A 20,589-nucleotide genomic window follows, 5' to 3' on the forward strand; every position below is an offset into this window, starting at 1 on the left:
TTTATGTTATTCGATGCTGAGTTACAATGTTCGGAAGCAAAATTTTATTTACTATATGAACGTGGCAAAAACAACAGTTGCAGAATATTTTTGTCATAATATGTCTTGATACATTTAAACCCGCATTTTAAGAACTAAGGTTTTTACCTCATGTATTTATTGTATTTAAAAGATAAATGTATGTACCGTGTGTTAACTTATAGGCCTACAACAGGGGTGGCTAACCCTTAAGTCAGTCTCCATCCCCTCAGTCACAACTTTGTTTAATCTCGTTACTTTGTACAGTTCCGCTTGAATCTCTGTTGAAAAAACCGTGCTAACGTATTTCTTAAAGAGCAAAACTATGTTATAATGTAAGCGATATTATAAAATCCACAAGTAATTTCTACATAGCGTTCAACTCTTCAGTTTTTTGTGGGTTTCTATTTTGTATCGTTTAGAGAAATATATCTGTGTGCGTGCGTGCGTGTGTGTGAGTGTGTGTGTGTATTCATCCATCTAGTCTAATATTGTTTGATGAATTATTTTAGCAGTATTAACACATACCAGTTACATATTTCTTTTAGAAATGACACCATGTGCAATGTTGAAAACGAGAGCTATTATATAACACACACAATTAAGAAGCTTAGACTTACTCATCGCAATAATCTATAATACGACAAACTAACAGCATTGACTATATAACATAGTCAATGCTAACAGTTACCGCAGCACCTCATAGGAAATAAAGGACTAAACTCTCTAATATAGACACTCTTCAGTAGTGTATAAAATCAAATCTCACCATCTCGACACAGTGGACGTTTATGAAGAAGCTGTAAGAAAGGTTTTAACAAGCAAAGTCAAAGTCAAAATTCTTTATTCAACCAGAGTTTGTCATTAAAGCAAAGCTTTGGTACTACACATAAATCTAATATCAATTAACGTTAAGTTTCATTGTATCAGTGTTGAAATTATACCAAAAACCTGTTTATACGATATAGATAAGGATAGACAATGTTTAGGAAGAAAAGAGATAAGATCTTTAATAAGAGAAGCTCAGTAAAGGCAAAGTTAACTGCAATCGTTAGCAGGCGAGGTCAATAAATAGTGATAAGTTGGTAGATTACAGTGAACTAACCTTTAGCAACTTTTAAATGTAGTTGATTAACGTGTTTGGCCGATAATCTACTAATACGTAGGTTGTAACGATAGAGAATCCGTGATATTTTAAGACATATCGTAATAATATAATTACTTTCAACAATAAACATCCAAAAAATAACCTAAATAAGACAAGAAAAGGTATCTAAAATTATAAACCCAAAGATAAAAATCCGTGAAAAATTTTGCAGTTTACTTTGTACTTTTTCTTGTTTGTATGTCAGACATATTTCCAGACTTATTCAAATACTGTAATAAAGTTTAATCTAAAAATATTGGTTTGATTCAAAATGCGTCCATTTTTATTTCAGAAAAACAATGTAATATATTTTTATTATTTTCTTGTCATAATGACAATTACTGGTTCAATCAGGACTCATAAAATTTATCCATATTCATTATAATATTTTACAATTTTATTACAACATTTTTCATGGTATAATTTTAACGGCTGTCATATGGTCTTTACTCATTGCGTTTTTATACTGGTATCCATGTACAAACAAATATTTGTACATGACTTTAAGAAACAGGAATTATATTTTATAGACTGTATATATTTTAGAGAAAGCAAAACATAATATAATTAAAAATATAAAAATATAATGCACCTCACAAAATACTGTACTTCACACTTAATGCTTGTCTAATTTCCCGTATCTAACTTTTCAACATTATATCAACCAACGTCTACTAAGTTCAACACTTTATATTGTTAACCTTATCCAAATATTTTAACGATTAAATTATTTCTTAATTGTTAATGTTTTTTTTTTATTATTGAAAACCCCTAAAGTTGTATTACTGTAATAATTGTCTTAATTGTTGCAATTAGTTTTTGATTTAACGTATATCAATTAAAACATTGTTCATAGTTATAGTTATAGTTATAGTTATAGTGGTATTCTTTCTTCATAATATTGCCAAACGGCTAAATAATTTTCCAAAATAAACTTATCACAAACTTTAAAAAAAGTTCTATATTTATTTTGGCATTAGCCTTCTTCATGAATAAAAAACCAATATACTGTTAAAGGTTTTTTTGTTCCTGAAAGGCTAATGCTGAAATATAGAGTTGTTTTAAAAAGTGTGTGATATGTTTATTTTGGAAAATCATAGTTATACAGTATTAATAATCGAATAATAAATTAATAAAAAAATAAACGTTAAGCACCCTTCAATTTGTGATCAAGCAGTGTCTAGCTTAACCTATCAAACTTATTTATAGTAGTTTTTAACAGTACGCAAATTATACTTTAAATATAGTTCTAAATATTGCATTAAAATTATATTTACACATCGTCCGGATAGCTTACTATTTAGTTATCATTGATTTGATCCATAGCATCGGTCTAGATTTTTTATACCGATGTTATCGATAAAATCTTTATTTAGGAAAGTGATAAAAGATAAAACCTCAACCTTCAGCAGGTAAAATATTTACAGGTTGTGGTATCATTATTTCCCTGTCCCAATCATCTGTTACTTCCCCAGCTATTGGTAGTGTCTTCATCTGTTTCTGTCAAAAGGGTACAGCATTAATCTACAGTTATTAGATATGACTTGAAATCTATTTCATATGAAAAGGTCTATTCCGACTTGCAGGTAAATCATAAAATATGAAACTCTGATACTTTTAATTTGATTTCGTTAAAATCTAATTTTTCAATACTATCATACAATGTATAGTTTGAGGATTCTTAACCTAGTGTATCGAGTTGTTACAGAGACACAAAGTATGAAAATAAAGGAAAACAAATTGCCATACGCAGTGAATAAAAAAATAATCAAACCAATTATTGAAGAAATCTTCTACAATAGAATAGAAAATGGTTCAATCGAAAATTGTTAGTTTACTTTTTGCATTTGTTGATACCAATGGGGGTTTTTATTACTATATTTTGTAACAAGCGTAGGAACGTTCTTCAGGCACAAATTAGATATTTACTTTAAAAGAATAGAACGGCTGTTTTCCCCTTAGGGTTCTTCATGTTGTACTGTTTTAGCTGTGAGTAATCGAAATAGTACTTTAATTGGCAATTAGAACCTTCATTAAATGTAGTTGGCGGAAAAGGAGCATGAGTATTTTTAGGTTTTGAAAATATTGTTTTTTAGGTTTTGAAAATATTGTTTATACCTGACCAAAGAGTACAAGTTTTTAAGGTTTTAAGTGTTGAGTTAGGTAAACAACATATGTTCTTGAAGTGAAGGTTTAATCATGCTGATAGTCAATAACTGTAAACAGCAACAAAAGTTTCGTCACAACGGTAGCAGATGGCTTGAGGGATATTGGGAGCAAACTTTTTCGCAATATTAAACCATGCGATACAACATAAAACCGATCAAATTAAGTCTAGGTAGTGATAATCATTCAAATTGTCCTGGATATATTTAATAACCATGGTTTATTTTAGGGTAATTTAATTCTGAATTAGTATCTGAGTTAATAATACTAGTGTACAGCATCTGAACCATTATTCAATTAAATAACATTATTAACTCGTATTGATTTTTTTATTGTTTTTATCAATCTATGCTATGTATCGAGCTATAAGAGAGAATACTTATGATATAATATTTGACTCAATGCTTAGATTCTCCAAAGTTGAGTATGCCCGTGAACTAACTGTTTAAATACCCAAACGCCCTATACCGCCGGCCTATAAATCGTACGATTGGGGAGTTCAACAATTGTGCCATCTCCTTTTCGTCTATTTCTTTGCATCAAACATTGATTTAATTTTTAAGATTCAGAACTTTTTTTAATAATGACATTTGCACCATGGAGAACGTCATGTAAGCCAATTTTTAAAGAATAAGAGTTCAAACTGTTCTGAATTTTAATTTTTGTAAACTCTTTTGATGGTAGAAGGAAATTTTGAAAAAAATATGTAGTGAAAACGATGAGCATAGGTATGATACTAGGTTTAAAACAAACTTTCAATATCCGCGGAATCGTCTTTCATCAGTAGACACAAAACCTGACATACATGGGCAAAAAACTATTTAATAAACTAGCTCGAGAATTAAACAACAAAATACAGTACAAAGCATTTCAAAAGCAGCCTTGTTTACTTCCTTTTAAGAAAAACCTGTTACATTATAGATGAGTTCTTAACTGATCAGGATGTGTAAAAATGAATGTGTTTTAACTGATACATTTTGTTTGAACCACTTTTATTTTTATAGTTTAAATTAATTTTAGTCTTTTATAACTCCTTAATCTTATTTGTGTTTTGACAATGTCACCTGTTTTATAGCATTGCTATATTACTCGTATGTAAACGGTATGTAACAATAATGATTTATTCATTTATAGGACACATAGTATTACCTTTGACTTTACTTACAACTATTTGACAACTAGACAAAGTATAGTCATTAAAATTTGTTAGCAATTACCATCGTGTAATTAATATGGTATATTTGAATAATATACCTATTCCTATATTTAGACAAAATTATGTGTAAAAGAATTGCGATAGGCCTAACTTATGTGACTCGTTGTGTTTGCAGAGTGATATCTCAACTTAATAGCGATAACAACTGAAAAAACAATAATGGAATCGTTTCTGGTACTAATTATTATTACAGAGCAAACAATTGACGAAAATTAAATTTTGTGAATCATTTAACACAAAGAGTTGTGCAGTGTGACGAACAATGCAGTTTATCACTAGTACCTACAGCTATTTAACTAACTCATTTTAATTTGTGCTCGTGTCGATATTATCATTGACTATGAATCCTTAAGGATTCATAGTCAATGATATTATTCACTTTATGAGAGAGTGAGGAATTTAAAAATTAGACGATACAGATTCCCAACATTCAGTCGCATTATTGTTATCAAGAGGAATAACCAACTATTGTTTAAAAATTCCAATAATCAAATCAAATTTTATGAACCCATTTCCAACCGTTAATGAAAAACAAGTTGGAAATGCATACTACCGTTACTGCAATCTACACTAAGAACGGCTTGCCTGCATTGCAACATGCAAGCCAAGTATGGCAACAAGAAGTGTAATTGCATTTACAGGGCTATTGGTAATGCACGGTTATGCACGGTAATCCACAATTACAATGCACGGTAATAACTGTAAATATTTTTTAGACCTTTGTTTACCGGCTTAGAACATCTGAATTGGTTCAAAATCTTAAACAAAGAACCTCACAAATCTTTGACCACACATAGTGGAATTTTTCAACCAACCAAAATATTGGGATAATCCTAAAAATAGACATATTATTGTATAGATTCTACACCTATAACATTCTAAATGAATATAACCGTATTATTTTAATTCATATACCATGAATAAATACTAGATATACTCTATGATATACCAAATGTGTATACGTTTGTAAAACACTCCATTTACGTTTCATTGCATATTTAGATAAGCTTCAGGAAATTAAAGTAACATAGGTCAGGTAAAACTCAAGTGCGTTAATGTCTTCTGTTTATTTATTTTATTATCGGCTGAATAGGAATAACAGTTTTCAAACGCTTGCCCCTTACCCAATAATTTAAAAATTCAAGTGCTTACTGTAAGATTTCCTTTGCAATAACAGATTAACATTAGTTTATATCAGAGAACTAAAAACGTAACCAGGCGTGAAAACACATCCAAGCACATCTAAGGCTAAAAGACGATACAAAAGTCTTATGTAGTATCCGTCAATAGCTACGTGCTCCCTATATTTGATATGAATGTGTCTATGTCGTATACTGTTCAATGTTGACACACACGCACGTTGAACGCTGATCAGCTGACTCTTGCGTGCAACATGTTGTCAGTAGATATCTGAACTAATGGGATATGTCTACTGTAAGAAATGTTAAGTCATGTAAACTGCTTGGTATAAAGTTCAGCTGTTATTTCACCAACATTTTGTCTCGTCGAAGACTTTTACATTTTTGGCTTATTAGAATATGGTTTTTAGAAGTGTAAACCTTTTGTTTCTGCTAGGTAGAGTTTTCTATGATTGTTGAAATTTATAGATAAATGCAACATGAGTGAATTTGTTTTATCCGATTTCCAATTAGGAACTGTATTTATAAGATAGTTTGTTTCAACTTTATCTAATAATATGTATCCTTGATGTGCCCAGGGTGCGACTATCTAGGACCCAGGCTAGTTATAGTGTGTCAGCCATAAGTCTGTTTAATAAGCTGCCACGACATATCCAGTTGTTGGACTTGAGAACATTTGAGGCAGTGTTAACCACTTTCATCAAGAGCCGGGCCTATTACGATATTTCAGAGTATTTAGGGGATGATTTAAGAAGCCTGTAGCCTGCCGGAAGTATGTAAATAGTTGTAAATATTGTTTTTCTTTTGTATTAGTAATCGTGTAAAGTGACGCTGTCAATCCCACATTGTGGGTAAAAGACGAAGAAGGAGGTATTAAGGTATCCTTGAATTATTCAAAAATAATTATTTTCACTTAATGTTTTAAAATCATTTAATGGACCTGTGCGTAATAGGCCTATGAGTCCTCTATGGCTGCGTTGCGGATTTAAGTCCGGGATTTTATGGGTCTACTGAATAATTTTACACGACTTAAAATAATGTTTGGGTAAAGGGAACAAAGTGTGTAGTTAATCAATCTGTAATGAATTGACTTAGTTTCCTATTGTTAAATTATTAACAGATAGGCTAACTAAATTATAATTGGAATGCAATAATACATTTCCCCCAAAACAAAAACTAAATTAAAATCTGTTCCAGCTATATATACATATATAATGTATGTTGGCAGTATAACAAGTAGTAGAAACACAAAATCTGCAGTAAAAAGTTAACCTAGATTGCCAAAACCATTTTTTAACGGAAACGTAATTGGAGGTAAAGTATCTATAAGTATGTTGTATACAAGTGTATATAAGATTTTTATATAGTTTTCAAGCTAGAATAACAACGGGATAGCGATGTTTTCTAATTACTTTAACACTTTTACAAAACGATATTTCCTCCTCGGGTCAGAGACAAATCCCATCACCGTGGGGGGAGAGTAATTGGTAAAAGAATGGGGAAAGTAACACGATTAGACCAACGGATGGCGAGGCAAGTCGCGACTGAAGGGATGTGAATCACACGACCAGCAAGGGATGAAAGAAAACACCCCTTGTAATGTATTATGCGTTACAATGTGGATTAAGGGTGGAGGTCAAGTGTTGGACTCTCGTCTTACAAGACACTGTGAAGTGTGGATGACTTGAATACACGAAGAGAGTAAAATGGTAGAATGAAAGAGAAGAGGTTTCGTAATTAACCAAGCCCCAATTCCTTAACGGAAATGAATCTATAGCTTACTATAATTTTGAGTGGTGTAGTTTAAAACGTCAAAATGTTTAAGTTCCATACGTAGAGGTATGGGGAGCGAGCTGGCGTAGTGGTTAGAGCGCGGGATTTCAGTCCCTGAGATCCCGGGTTCGATCCCCGCCAAGTCACCAATGGATTTTATCTAAGTGATAATGCCGCAACCCCTAGGTCTGGCCTGAAGTAATGTAAAAAACAATCCCAGGCTCGTGCCTAGCGAAAAAAAAAATACGTAGAGGTATATTGATGTGTTTGTGAATGTATTTAAAAACTAATTTGTTAACTTATGGATATTCTTATTATATACGTGAAAACAACTTGTCAAATTATGAAAGATTAAGTGATTGTTATAAATACTTTGCATTAAAATTGTTCAATAATTAATTATATGTTAATATAATCTGTCTCTTGTAGTCATAATGAAATAAACGAGATATTTATTTACGTAACCCAATAAAATATCCGTATCCATGCAAAGGTGAACTTAACACAAATGTGCATTTTTTGTTGTTTTTGTAATCTGTCAAGTATATTTTTACATTGTTTCGCTTTACATTTAACCAACTGAAACAAGGGTACATGTACAAAACGACTAACAAAAGATTGTAAGCTATTCCATTGATGTAAATTTTAATGAAAATTATTCATTAATCAGAAACAGTAACGAACTTAAAAACATGAGTCTAACCGAAGAACAAGCAGAAACCTAAGAATTTAGCTTTTTACAACGTTTTTAAGAAAAAAATCCATAGTCCATCTCCATAGTCAGTTACACAAATATAAACATGTAAAATATTTATATTTTTTATATATTTCCTGCCAACTAGCACAATTTAGCAGATCCGTAAACAATAAGTATCCGTACGTATCCACAATGTTATGATGGTTAAAAAGAGTGATATTCTCATCATTTTCCTGTAACCCTCCCACTGATTCATTTCCGTAATATTATTCCTGTCACTTTTGCCAAAGTCACCATCTCGCCCCTTCTTGACGGTATATATTTCACCAACAAGAACATTTCCTTGAATCTGCTACCGTCAGTGACACCTCTATGAAATTATAGCCAACCCCAGGCTAAACGATCTTATTGAAACGCTTTGAAATAATGCTAAGAGCACTACTTATATTATTTTATTTTTTAAATATCATATGATGACTAAAACCTTTGACTATCAATACAATACTTCGGTATCCAATAGTCAATGCTATAACTTATTTCCTGAATTTAGTTTCTATGTCAAGAATAAAATCTAAATATTTTTCAAGTTAAATTGTGGGGTTTTAGATTCTATGAGATACAACAAAGAGAAAAATTTCCATAATATTTCAGCATTCAAAATTGATAATCCGGAAATATAATTATTTATTGGCATTGTTGAAAGCATATAAAATGTATTCGGTATCAACATAGACAAGGTATTAAGTAGTTTCTCAATAAGTAATTGTTCCTATAATTTCAATGTAATAAGGGATCCCTTGCCTGTGCCTGTGGTATATGTAAAGGGATTTTGTTTCATTTATGAGTATTGATTATTATTAATGATCTCCTTTACTGGTTAAAATTGTAAAATACTTTAAAGACTGCCAATGAGAACTGTAATAGGCTACTGTGTAGCCATTGCTAGAACCATTTTGTACATATTTTGTACTGTGTATTTAAACTCAACCTCTTCACTGCAAGTTTCACACATGATCTTACTTTGCAAAGAAGTCAAAGCTACTTTACTCTTATAAAAGTTAAGGTATAGTTTAGTTAGTCAATTAACTATTGTAATATTTCTTTTGTATATTGAGTTGAGTAGTTTTGAAAAACAGTATTGTTATTCAAACGCGCTTAAAATAAAAGACGTTTCATTATTTTATCATTAAATCACAGCCAACAACAGGATTCAAGGTGATGGGTTTTGCTGGTTAATATTTCACCAGATCGCCACGTGTCTCTTGAGTGTGAGAGATCACGGTTGGGCATTGAGTAGATAGACTAGTTTTATTTTGTAATACAACTCGATTCTAAAATACTAATAAAAAATATATGTAGCCTATTCTAAGAAATGTTAAGGTATGTAAAGGTAAATGTTTCTCTTAAATAAACGAGCTTAGTTACGGAAACTGTATTTAATAAAGCTACGTAGGAAATGAGATTGGTTTGCCACAAAATCCAGGGCCGGATTTAGCACTTTTGCGCCCCTAGGCCCAAATCATTTTCCGCCCCCTAGTCTGGTCACAGTTACTTTCCTTCAAACCTTTATTAAAAACTATATCATGCCCATAGGCCTAAGTTAATTGCTTGAATACCACTCCTCGTCGGAATCATTGCAAGTTTTTTTTATTGACTTGTTTAGCCTTAACAAAATGCCGTCTTAAACACAGTTAGCAATTTTATACTTTTAATAAATGCTCACGTTTGTGGCCGTGGGACTGAAACAAAACAAGTAACAATTCAATCCACCGAGAATTCCTGAAAAAAAAGAAAAAGAAAAAAACATGGACATTGATTCCAATTCCAGGCCCAAAAACCTGAACTCCATACAGTACGTTATACCATAGATTAAACATAGGCTACTCCTTTAGTAGATTTGTCATAATTTTGGATTAGCTGAAAACAATTCTTGTTATTTAAGGAGTACGTTTTATCTATGTTTAAACCTAGTTTATCTTATCTTACTAATATTATAAATCTGAAAGTTTGTGAGTTTGTGTGTATGTTTGTGTGTATGTTTGTGTGTGTGTTTGTGTGTGTGTTTGTTGCTCAATCACGCATAAACTACTGGACGGATTGGGCTGAAATTTGGCATGATGATAGCTCACATTCCCGATTAACATTAAAGCATATTCTTATCTCAAAGACCCTTTCGGGCTCCGCCCCAGTGGCTCTGTAGTTCCCCATGTTAATCTTATGATTTTTCATATTTAAAAGGAATTAATGAATCTTAACAGCTGTCTCAATTAAACAAGTTGGTTCTGTTCTATGATGTTCAACAGCATAAAAGTTTCAAGGATTACCAACAGGGTGCAGCACTATTTTTTTTTTTTAATTTATGACAACAGCTAATTTCCAACCAAAAGGTGAGTGAGCGTAGCGAACGAACTTCAACCTTGAGGCGAGTTAGCGTAGCGAACGAGCTAACCTGAAGGCAAGTGAGCGCAGCGAACGAGCTCCAACCTAAAGGTGAGTGAGCGTAGCGAACGAACTTCAACCAGGACGTGAATGAGCCATGCGAATACTTATGAAGGTAAACGGGGCGAAGCCCGCGGGTACAGCTAGTCCAAAATAAAACGATCTAATAATCAACAATAGGTCGTCTCCTGTTTATATTACAAGAAATTAAAACACAAATCATAGAACTAACCCTAAAATTATAAAAACAAAATTACGTTAAAACTAACGTCCAGTATCATCAACATGAACTAGACATGAAAAAATATTGAATTAACAATGTCATGAGATGTCGACTTGAGCTATATTTAATCTATGGTCGTACTGCATCTCAGTTTATATTTCCAAAGCAAAACAGAGCCAATACTCCTGCCAACCATACCGATCCTTAGGTCTGAGGAGAAAATGACAGCATTAATGGTGCTTTGGAGGGTATTGAATGTTTCTAAAATCTAATGCAAACTGAGATTGATATTTTTTCGTTAAATTTAAACGTAAATTAATCGTTGTTTTAATATTCAACACAACGTATTATATATTTTAACTTTTGATCCTGCAGATTGTTGTAAACTAATCAAAAGATTAGTTAATAACTTTTGTTTTGTAAAGTGAGGGTGGTAACAATGTCTAGCACGCTTCCGCCCTTAACACTTTGATCAGTAGTGCCGAGCCCGAGCCTGAGCCAGCCAACGAGCCAGCATAGTGGCCCAGTGCAATGACAATACGTTGCGTACCCCTTGGGCGCTCGTCAACGTCAACATCCCTACAGCCTACTCCCGTATAACCAATATTTTGTAACGAATTGTAGCAATTTTGTAACGAAAATAATGCGTAATTCTGAATAATATTTTTAATTTCATAACAATAATTTCTTCTTATGAACTTCAGAAGTTTTTTTTATAAACTATGACTATTTATTTTTATTTTTAGATAGCCTATAAAAAATTCCTCTTGGCCGTGCGCCCTCTGGGACCTTGCGCCCATAGGCCCGGGCCTACCGGGCCTATTGGGAAATCCGGCCCTGACAAAATCGTAAAACGAACATAAAATCCAATACGTGTAATAAACCTACGTCAATATATCGGTCTGCGGGATTTCCTGAACTTATCGCAACTCGTTTGGTAAATAAATAACTTTTCACCACACTATGATGTTTTTACCTGTTTTACATACGTTAATTGGTGGCTGAAAGTTACGTTTTGCTGGCTATGCAGGCTGTCATCGTCATTTGGGGAACCAGCAGGTTTTTACATCCCTAGGGCCGTAAAATCAGCAGTTTTACTTTATTAAAACATTAATGCATATTAAATACACAATCAGTATCCATAGAATTGCAATAGAACTGTTTCGATGTCACCGCTGCCTCACAAATATTTATTATTACGTTTGGTAATTCCACAAATTATTTCTTCACATAACCTTGTAGTTGTGTTGACTATCAGTGTGCATGTTCATTATGGTGAAAAGTGTAGGGTTTAGTGTGGTGAAAATAGCATTCGTGCCACGGACTGAAATGGTTTTGCGTTTTAAGTTTTCGACTTCGTCTCGAACCTATAAAAACCATCGAGAGCCGACAAAACCTCACTTTCGGCCCTAGGTACGAAATATACTATTACATTTACTGCAGAAAAAATTGGTGTAGGTGTTCGGTAGTTTCATTATGTCTTGATTTCATTCTAGGAATTGCATTAAGTTTAGAGCCCCCAAATTAAAAATAATGCATATTTTTGTAGTTGCATCAAATATTTTGCCTATTTATATTTATATTTATAGTTTGTGGTAAGAAAGTTTAAATTCCGTTGGAAACTGTTTAGTGCCTTTATTATTAACCGTGGTTTTGAAAAGGCATTTGCTACCAATTTGAGCTTCTTTAGTATCTAATTATTAAGTCGAACTACACAAATAAAAATATTTTAAATTACCTTTTTGCATTTTATATTTTGTCATATGCTATCAAAATAACGATATTAAGTAAGCCTATTAAAAAAGGCTAATATTACTTTTGTGAATCATAAAAGAATTTTTTCTACTTTTTGTAGCTATTTTAATCATTGTGTCGTAGTTGTCCTAAGCTGGAAACACAACTTATAAAAATATTTGTAATTATCAAGAGTTAGCCATAACTCTGTATTAATTTATTCCGGTATGTATTTTTCGTGATGGCATTATCAATGTTAATATTGGTTCGTCGGCTACTCATCACATAAATAAAATTATACACAATTTATTACAAAATGTGGAGGTATACACATTTTTTTATAAATTTGTTTATAAAAAAACATTTTTTAATAAATTGTGTATCATTTTATTTATGTGATGAGTAGCCGACAAACCAATATTAACATTAACTAGCTGTATTACTTATATAATACTTATATAATGCACATCATGTGCAAAGACGCACATAGAACCATGCAATCTTGTTTATATTTAAGTTGGGCATAATACTTAATGTATTAAACTGATAAACACAAAACTCACTGTAACAATTGCTTTATTGTAGCTCTTATAAAGGTAATATATAAAGGAAATACAGTAAACGTCTAAATGGATTTTCACGGCCAGACTGGCAGTTTCTCCCTACCTCCTGGAGGGTTGATCATAAAAGCACACAAGGCCAATGTTGACCACATATGATGGATGGCCATCACCCCATCATGTGGAGGCCTGCAGATCTGGCCTAGGGTCCGAGTAATTATAGCCTTAAGTCGCCTTAATCTGGGGGAAGCTTGCACTGTAGGGTATGGTGTCCTACTATTTGCCACCAGTGTCGTTTGCCACCAGTGTCATTTGCCACCAGTAGGGTCAGTTCCTGGAATTCCCGCCGTGGCCGTTCCTATGAGTCATAACCATGTAGATGTACTTATATATTTTTGGATATTAAATAAATGTTTATAACTCCAGTTACAACTGTGAATAATACAAAAATAACATTTGGCACAGTATACAGCGCATCAATGATATTAAATCCCATTAAAATACTTGAAAAGACGCAGTTTCGGTGTTTAGTGTTCTGCGAATATACAGGGTGAAGAACTTAAATGTACCACCTTTGCAATCTCAGAAACTATTCGATTTAGAGAAAACATTATATGGGGAATTTCAACTACTATTTTATAACTTTTAAAAACATGAATTCTCTTCCTTTAAAGCCTGATATTTTCAATATTTAACTTAAAAATGTCTTATCGGACACCTTGTATTTTATGACGATTTTAGACTGTAATTTAAAAAATGTTTTCAGTTGAATTTTTCTATAAAGCTACGTAAAGGAGTTACAGCGTGTAAAATTTAGATTAAAGTAGCTTTTGGTTACATTCAGCATGATATAGCTCCTAAACGAGTAAGTTTGGAGAAAAAGTGCAAAGAATCCTTATATATAATACGTGAAGGCGATTTCTACGAAACACTACTCCTTCGTTAATATTGGACGGATTTTTACAAACGACGTGTCAAAATAAAGTATTTTTTGTGTAGACGCCCCCTTTCACCAATTCCTGTAATAAAAATCCTCGGGCTCTGCCCCACAGGCCATCAAAGTAAGAGTTTCTCCCATAAGATTAACATGGGGGAATCTAAATATTTAATTGGAAACTTTGTCCCCACTAATTTGAGAGAACGGCTGGGCGTAGAAACTTGGTAGAGGTGTCCAAAGAAATGTCTTGGTCTGTAGATGAGTTATGAAAAATAAAACTAAGGAAAATCCCTTAAGACTCTGTCCCAGAAGCCTTTAAAGATCCCTCCACAGAGTTGTTTACATTTTGGCCATGTAAATAATACTTTTTAATAAAACAGCTGTTCATTTTTAAATTGTATTTCAAACAACACACATTTATTGCGATCTACTGAATTCTACCAAGTAAGTATTTGCAATGTTATTTTCTGATTTTAAAATTGATTTTCTTCTTTCTCATGTCATGTTTTGCAATATAACGTTCCATTACGAAATCAGTGGAAAATCCTTTTATCACATCAATTCTTAAATTATTTCTTATTGAACTATCTTATATCTATTGTACGGGTTTGGTGTCTTTCTTATTCACCACTTTTGCCTACATTTTATCATATTATTCTACACATATAAAATATTTATTTAGAAATATCTGCTCTTATCGTGTCTAATAAAATCCAAACATTGGGGGAATCTAGATACCTTGCCTAAAATGGTACCCATCTTAACAAATTATTTGCACCTGCCTATATTACGGACTTTGGCGCACTGGGTTGGTAACATTATTGAAAATAACACGACATTTTGGCTGTAAAATATGGTACAAAGAGAAAATACTATTTAAGCAGCTACTGTCATGACACAAAGGTCATATTCCTTTTAAACTAGATCACATAATCCTTTATAAGATACGTTGATTAACAACATGTAAACGTCAATATATACGTAACAGCCAATTTACAGTATTTTTGCTTTTTGGAAATGTCCCGTTGCTATGTCATTTGCATTATTTGTTGCCATTGAAAGCCGCAAGGCCGTATGAACTAGGAGGCCCCTAACAGTTCAAGAATAAAATCCAACTTCACTTCATTCCACTACACCTAACATTCCGTAGAGAGATTATATCGACAACTTTATGTTTTTGATAAGGCTAAAACAACAAACTGACATCCCCCATGTCAAGGAATTCCAGCTTTAACAGTAACCCCACAATCAATTTCTCAAAACTATGCTAGGGGGTTCATTCGTTTTCACAGAATTACGATATGAACTGACATGACGTGATAAAGGAAAAATCCAACTTACACTGTAACGGATATACCTCCCTTTGAAATTAGAATATGTCTTCCCAAAAAATATTTTATTTTAAATTAAAATCATATTACACTGATGAAATCACGGAAGTGTTTAATTACAAAAGATCCACCAATACGATTTTAATACTATTTAAAGGTTCTTCCAAAGGAAGAGATACCAGATAACATACTAATAATAACTCTGATGACGTACGGTATGGGGAATGTTTTATTCATTGAATAATCAACAAAATTTGACATTTAACGCAATTAATATCATTAGCCTATATTGTTTTTACACTTATTACTTTTTAAACAATGCTAAATGCTCAAAATATGTATATTTCACCAAATTTATCGCAGTTAGATGAATTAACCTAAGCCTTGAAAGTATCCGTCGACTTCGACGGGTTTCACCTAGTAAATTATAAATGTTTTAAAATTACATATACATTCTATAAAGATCATAAAATATATTGACATTATTCCTTTGAGACGTTAGGTTCATGTAACAGTTATGGGATAAACAACATATCTAAAAACTGTGTTTTGTTATCATAAGTTATCTTGAAGTTCTGTGGAAAGAATCCTTCATATGTCGGTATTATGTTGTGTAAAATTCTGCCTGATAACTTCTTAAAAATAAGCAACTAAAAACATGTATGTTGACCAAGTCCGTCTATCGTCTAAATTTATTTGTTGATTGAAGTGATTGAATGTGGTTTTATTGAGTACGTTATTAGTTTACATTTTTATTTAGCCGCTTTAGATATATAGTTTGTATTCAAGATTCATTTAACTGTGATGTCATTCTTGTGCAATATGCATCTACTTATATATAATTCAACTTTGAAAATCTTTGTGTACAACTAAATCTAGAGTTCTACTGGACTGATTTATTAGTTAGTGGGTCATTGGAAAGCTTAATTCATATAGATTTGCAAATAATTATGAACGTTTTTAGCGAATTAATAAATAAATAAATTAGACTAACACTTTGTAAAGCTTGATGAGAACAGCACTAACTATGTCGTAACACTACAAAACCACAGATAGGAATGAGCATTTCCGTAGTGTATTTCCCTACTCCTAGAGAGAATGTTGGAATTTTTACCATACAAATGTTGCAAGAGAGGGTGATAGTGTGAATTATAGGTATTCCTTGGTCCATCGGCCGGTGCCTAGAGGGGTGATGACCCACGGACTAGGGTTGGGGCTGATGACTCACCGAGCCAGGTATAAAGTGGTGGCAAATGACACAAATCCTAGAGTGGTGGCAAATGACACTGGTAGCAAATAACACATATTCGTAGGGTATAACGGTATAGTATATTACTTGATTGATAATGTTGGCTTACGAAAACCTTTCACGTCAATCTTAAAAAATATATTTCATCGTGGTTCTTTTTCTATTTGGCTAGATACGAAACAAAATAGTCGGTGTGTGATAAAAATAGTTATATAGTGACTCAAAAGCTATTTAGACAGAGCTTTGTAATGAGCCTTACTATAGCTGGGAGGGTTGTAAGGGGTTGTAGTGTTCGCTTGGTAGCCAATAAAAGTTAAGAGCGTTTTGGTGGTTCGCAACTGGACCCAGCTGTCCTTGATCACTGGGCTGGTTAAGTCTTAGAGACCATTCATTAACAGCTACACTCTCAAATATCTGATCCAATGTATCTACAAGATCAGCGATGTAAAATATCACTTCAAGTCAGGCACGATTTGTTGATAGCGTGCTCGTGTTGGGCCGCTCTTAAAAGCCGGAATTCCGTGCTGTTGGTAGTTTAACTTCTTTAATTACAGTATCTAGGCAAAACTTTTTGCAATGTTCATTTTTTGCAAGCAAAACGCGTGTTGCTTCATTCTGATTTATTCCATGTATTGTTTTATCTGTTAAGACTAGTGTTAAATTGATTTCTGGAATACCGTTCACGTGGTTAGTTGTTGGAGAACAATGTAATGTATATGTTTAGATTTTCACGAAATAGGGCTTCAATATATTAAGGAAGTAAATTATAAACCACTGAGCATCCAAAAATACTGTAAATATATTTTTTCATGAAGTGACATGTTTCAGACTGAGTCCATTTTCAAACTTCAATAAACACAAAATTCTTTTATAAAAAATTATCTGCTTATTCAAATAATATTCACGCAAAACCAATTATATAAACAAATTTTTTAGTATTTATTGAATATGGACTTAGTCCAAAACAAGTCACTTAATCTATACTATTATAAAAAAGAGGTGGTTGCTGTATGTGTGTATGTGTGTATGAGAAAAGTAAACTCGAAAAATACTGGTCGGATTGGGCTGAAATTTGGCATGATGATAGCTCACATTCCCGATTAACATATAGGCATATTCTTATTTCAAAAATCCTTTCGGGCTCCACCCCAGTGGCTCTGGAGTTTCCCATGTTAACCTTATGAGAAATGGAATTATTGAATCTTAACAGCTGTTTCAATTAAACAAGTTGGTTCTGTTCTATGATGTTCAATAGCATTAAAGTTACAAGGATTACCAACAGGGTGCAGCACTATTATTTCTTTTACATTTATGACAACAGCTAATTTGCAACCAAAAGGTGAGTGAGCGTAGCGAACGAACTTCAACCTGGAGGCGAGTTAGCGTAGCGAACGAGCTAACCTGAAGGCAAGTGAGCGCAGCGAACGAGCTCCAACCTAAAGGTGAGTGAGCGTAGCGAACGAGCTCCAACCTAAAGGTGAGTGAGCGTAGCGAACAAACTTCAACCAGGACGTGATTGAGCCATGCGAACGAGATAATCTTGAAAATTAAGAAGTTAAACAGGGCAAAGCCCGCGGGTTACAGCTAGTGATTAAATATATTTAACTTCAGGGTGCTCAGTTGTTTTAATTTGCCACTTTAATGTGATGTATATATGTAACTCATGGTATTTATTGATTTATTCTAATATTTTAAAACGTTTTCTCTGACATTAGTGGCTGGGTCAGCTGGCTGAGTAAAGGGGATGAGAGTTGACCATCCGTCATCCTGTGCCAACACTGCCTTGTGTACGTTAGGTATCAATTTACTGCGTGATAGACCTCTGAAGAAGTCTTCACTTATAAAATGTCACTAGTAAATGAACTCATTGAACGTTGACATTTACTTAAAGTTGATATTTACCTAATTACTAATTTCTTCAGTTTTACACACTAGAAGGTAAACTGTAAAGTGCATTATGCGATGTTTCAAAATGTTTGCTATTTTTCAAATACAATTCTAATAAAAGTAAATGTAAATCCGATATTTCATTTTAATATTGTGGACGCTCATTATTTGATACCCATACAAGTAAAACCTGATGTATTAAATGTATATTAGCATAAAAATAAATATATTTTAAGGAATTACGTGGTTTTCGTAGTTAAAATTGATAACTTTAACGAATGATAATCCAAGTCATATCGTGAGGTTCTTGAATGAAACAATTTAAAATAAAACAGAGTTTTGTAATCGAACTGATTTGAAACACAAACTGCATTACAATGCCAATAAACGAAGGGTGTTTCATACTTCATAAATTGAATATCAACTCCTTAATGGTTCCTGGCAAGCCAATATCACCTTTAACGATCCCTATTTAACTCTGTTATGGTAACGACATAAAGTTCACTATTGAATCTTCCGCATGTATACTACCATCGTGTGGCTATTATAATGAGGGAGTTTTCTAATAAAGAAATATCTCCTCAACTGAGACACTATTTATTTATTATTATTTTTTTTTTGTTAGGAAGATTAATACACATTCTTGTATAAGTGTAGGGAAAATAAATGAGTAGTACGTCTAATTACACTTAAAACATATATTTATACATGCACTGTTAACTCACAAGATGGTAAATATATGTGTTAAGGTCGTATTTCTTGTGTACTTTGCGTAAATTTAATAACACATACAATGCTGTTCAAGAAATAATTGTAAGTATTTAAAATAACATATTTTTAGAAATATTCTCAAAATATTATAATATGTAGCGTTATTTTTCATACTATCTTAAGCAGTAATAAAAAAAAATATTTTGTGCCTTTGACACAAATCCAATAAGTTATTTGACAGAAGTATCGGATGACCAGTCGACAGAATTGGTAAGGTAAGGTCCTCAACAGAATCATTTGTCTTACGTAATTTAAAAATTTACTGCTATATTGTTTTAATTGAGGCTAAAGTAACATATACAGGGTGTCCCGGAACTCTCTGGAACACATTTGTATATTTGTTCCTTAGGTCAAAACAATGCAAAAACACTACCCATATAAACATGGGTCTTTACAACCGATCTTTACAAGTAAAAAACTGTTCGATTCATCACTTATTTTAAAGGTATTTAAGATTGAAGATTTTAAATGGCCGCGATTTTTGATTGGTAATGTTTATAAATCTGATACTTTGTGCAAAGATTTGACTTACTTTGTACTACTTACGTTCCAAGATTGTCAAGTCAATCGCTTAAGGAGTTTGGAAGTTATGGATTCATTTGGGAAAATCACATTCAGACACACAGACAGAAAACGAGGCATCTTAGACCCATGTTTATATGTGGTTTTTGCATTGTTTTGACCTAAGAAACAAGTATACAAAAGGGTCCCAGAGAGTTCCGGGACACACTCAGGGAATCCCTCAGGTCTGGTACTACCCTCTTAAAATCAGCCTTGAATAAGCCTCAGGCAAATCTTAAATCTGAGGCCACGTTAAAGCACTATAGCAAATAAACACGAACACTGGATATTATGTTAACCACGTATTATAAAACAACGTTGCTAATTGTCTTGATTTTGAAGAATTAACTTTGAGATTGTCAATAGTTGTGTCAAATTCTAATCACTCACCTTTTTCATATCCCTGTGTTTCAGCCATCCTTCGATGATAGTTTGTTCTCGACTCTCCAGATCCTCTAGCTCAGAGTCCTCGGGCTCCGCCCCTTCGGGTTCGGACTCCAGATCCACCACACTCTTCGCCGGTGACCCATGTATGATGTCTTCCATGTCACCACACAACACGTGGCCACTAGCTCACAAGTGCACTATCTCATTCTTCAAAAGAAAATTACATTTTGTTTTTATTTTGTTAGTTTTTAATCATCTGTACGAATGATATATTCACATTACTGTTTATTGACAAACAGTTATTGTTTAGGTGAAGTGCTGGAATATTATGGCTATGGTAAATGTGTAATACTA

The 20,589-nt window shown here is 32.9% G+C and overlaps 1 protein-coding gene across 1 annotated transcript in view; it reads right to left on the reverse strand.

The window, feature by feature from the left end:
• Positions 1-20,330, reverse strand: part of LOC128989514 (uncharacterized) — a 182,625-nt gene extending 162,295 nt beyond the window's left edge. Inside the window, exon 1 of the mRNA XM_054411411.1 lies at positions 20,239-20,330. Within this exon, the coding sequence (XP_054267386.1) occupies positions 20,239-20,247 (9 nt within the window). The 5' untranslated portion in view covers positions 20,248-20,330. The remainder of the gene's footprint in view (positions 1-20,238) is intronic.
• Positions 20,331-20,589: the final 259 nt, after the last annotated feature.

Source organism: Macrosteles quadrilineatus, unplaced genomic scaffold (assembly GCF_028750875.1).
Source record: "Macrosteles quadrilineatus isolate MER2022 unplaced genomic scaffold, UCM_ALF_1.0 Scaffold_3__2_contigs__length_128488019, whole genome shotgun sequence".
Taxonomy (NCBI): domain Eukaryota; kingdom Metazoa; phylum Arthropoda; class Insecta; order Hemiptera; family Cicadellidae; genus Macrosteles; species Macrosteles quadrilineatus.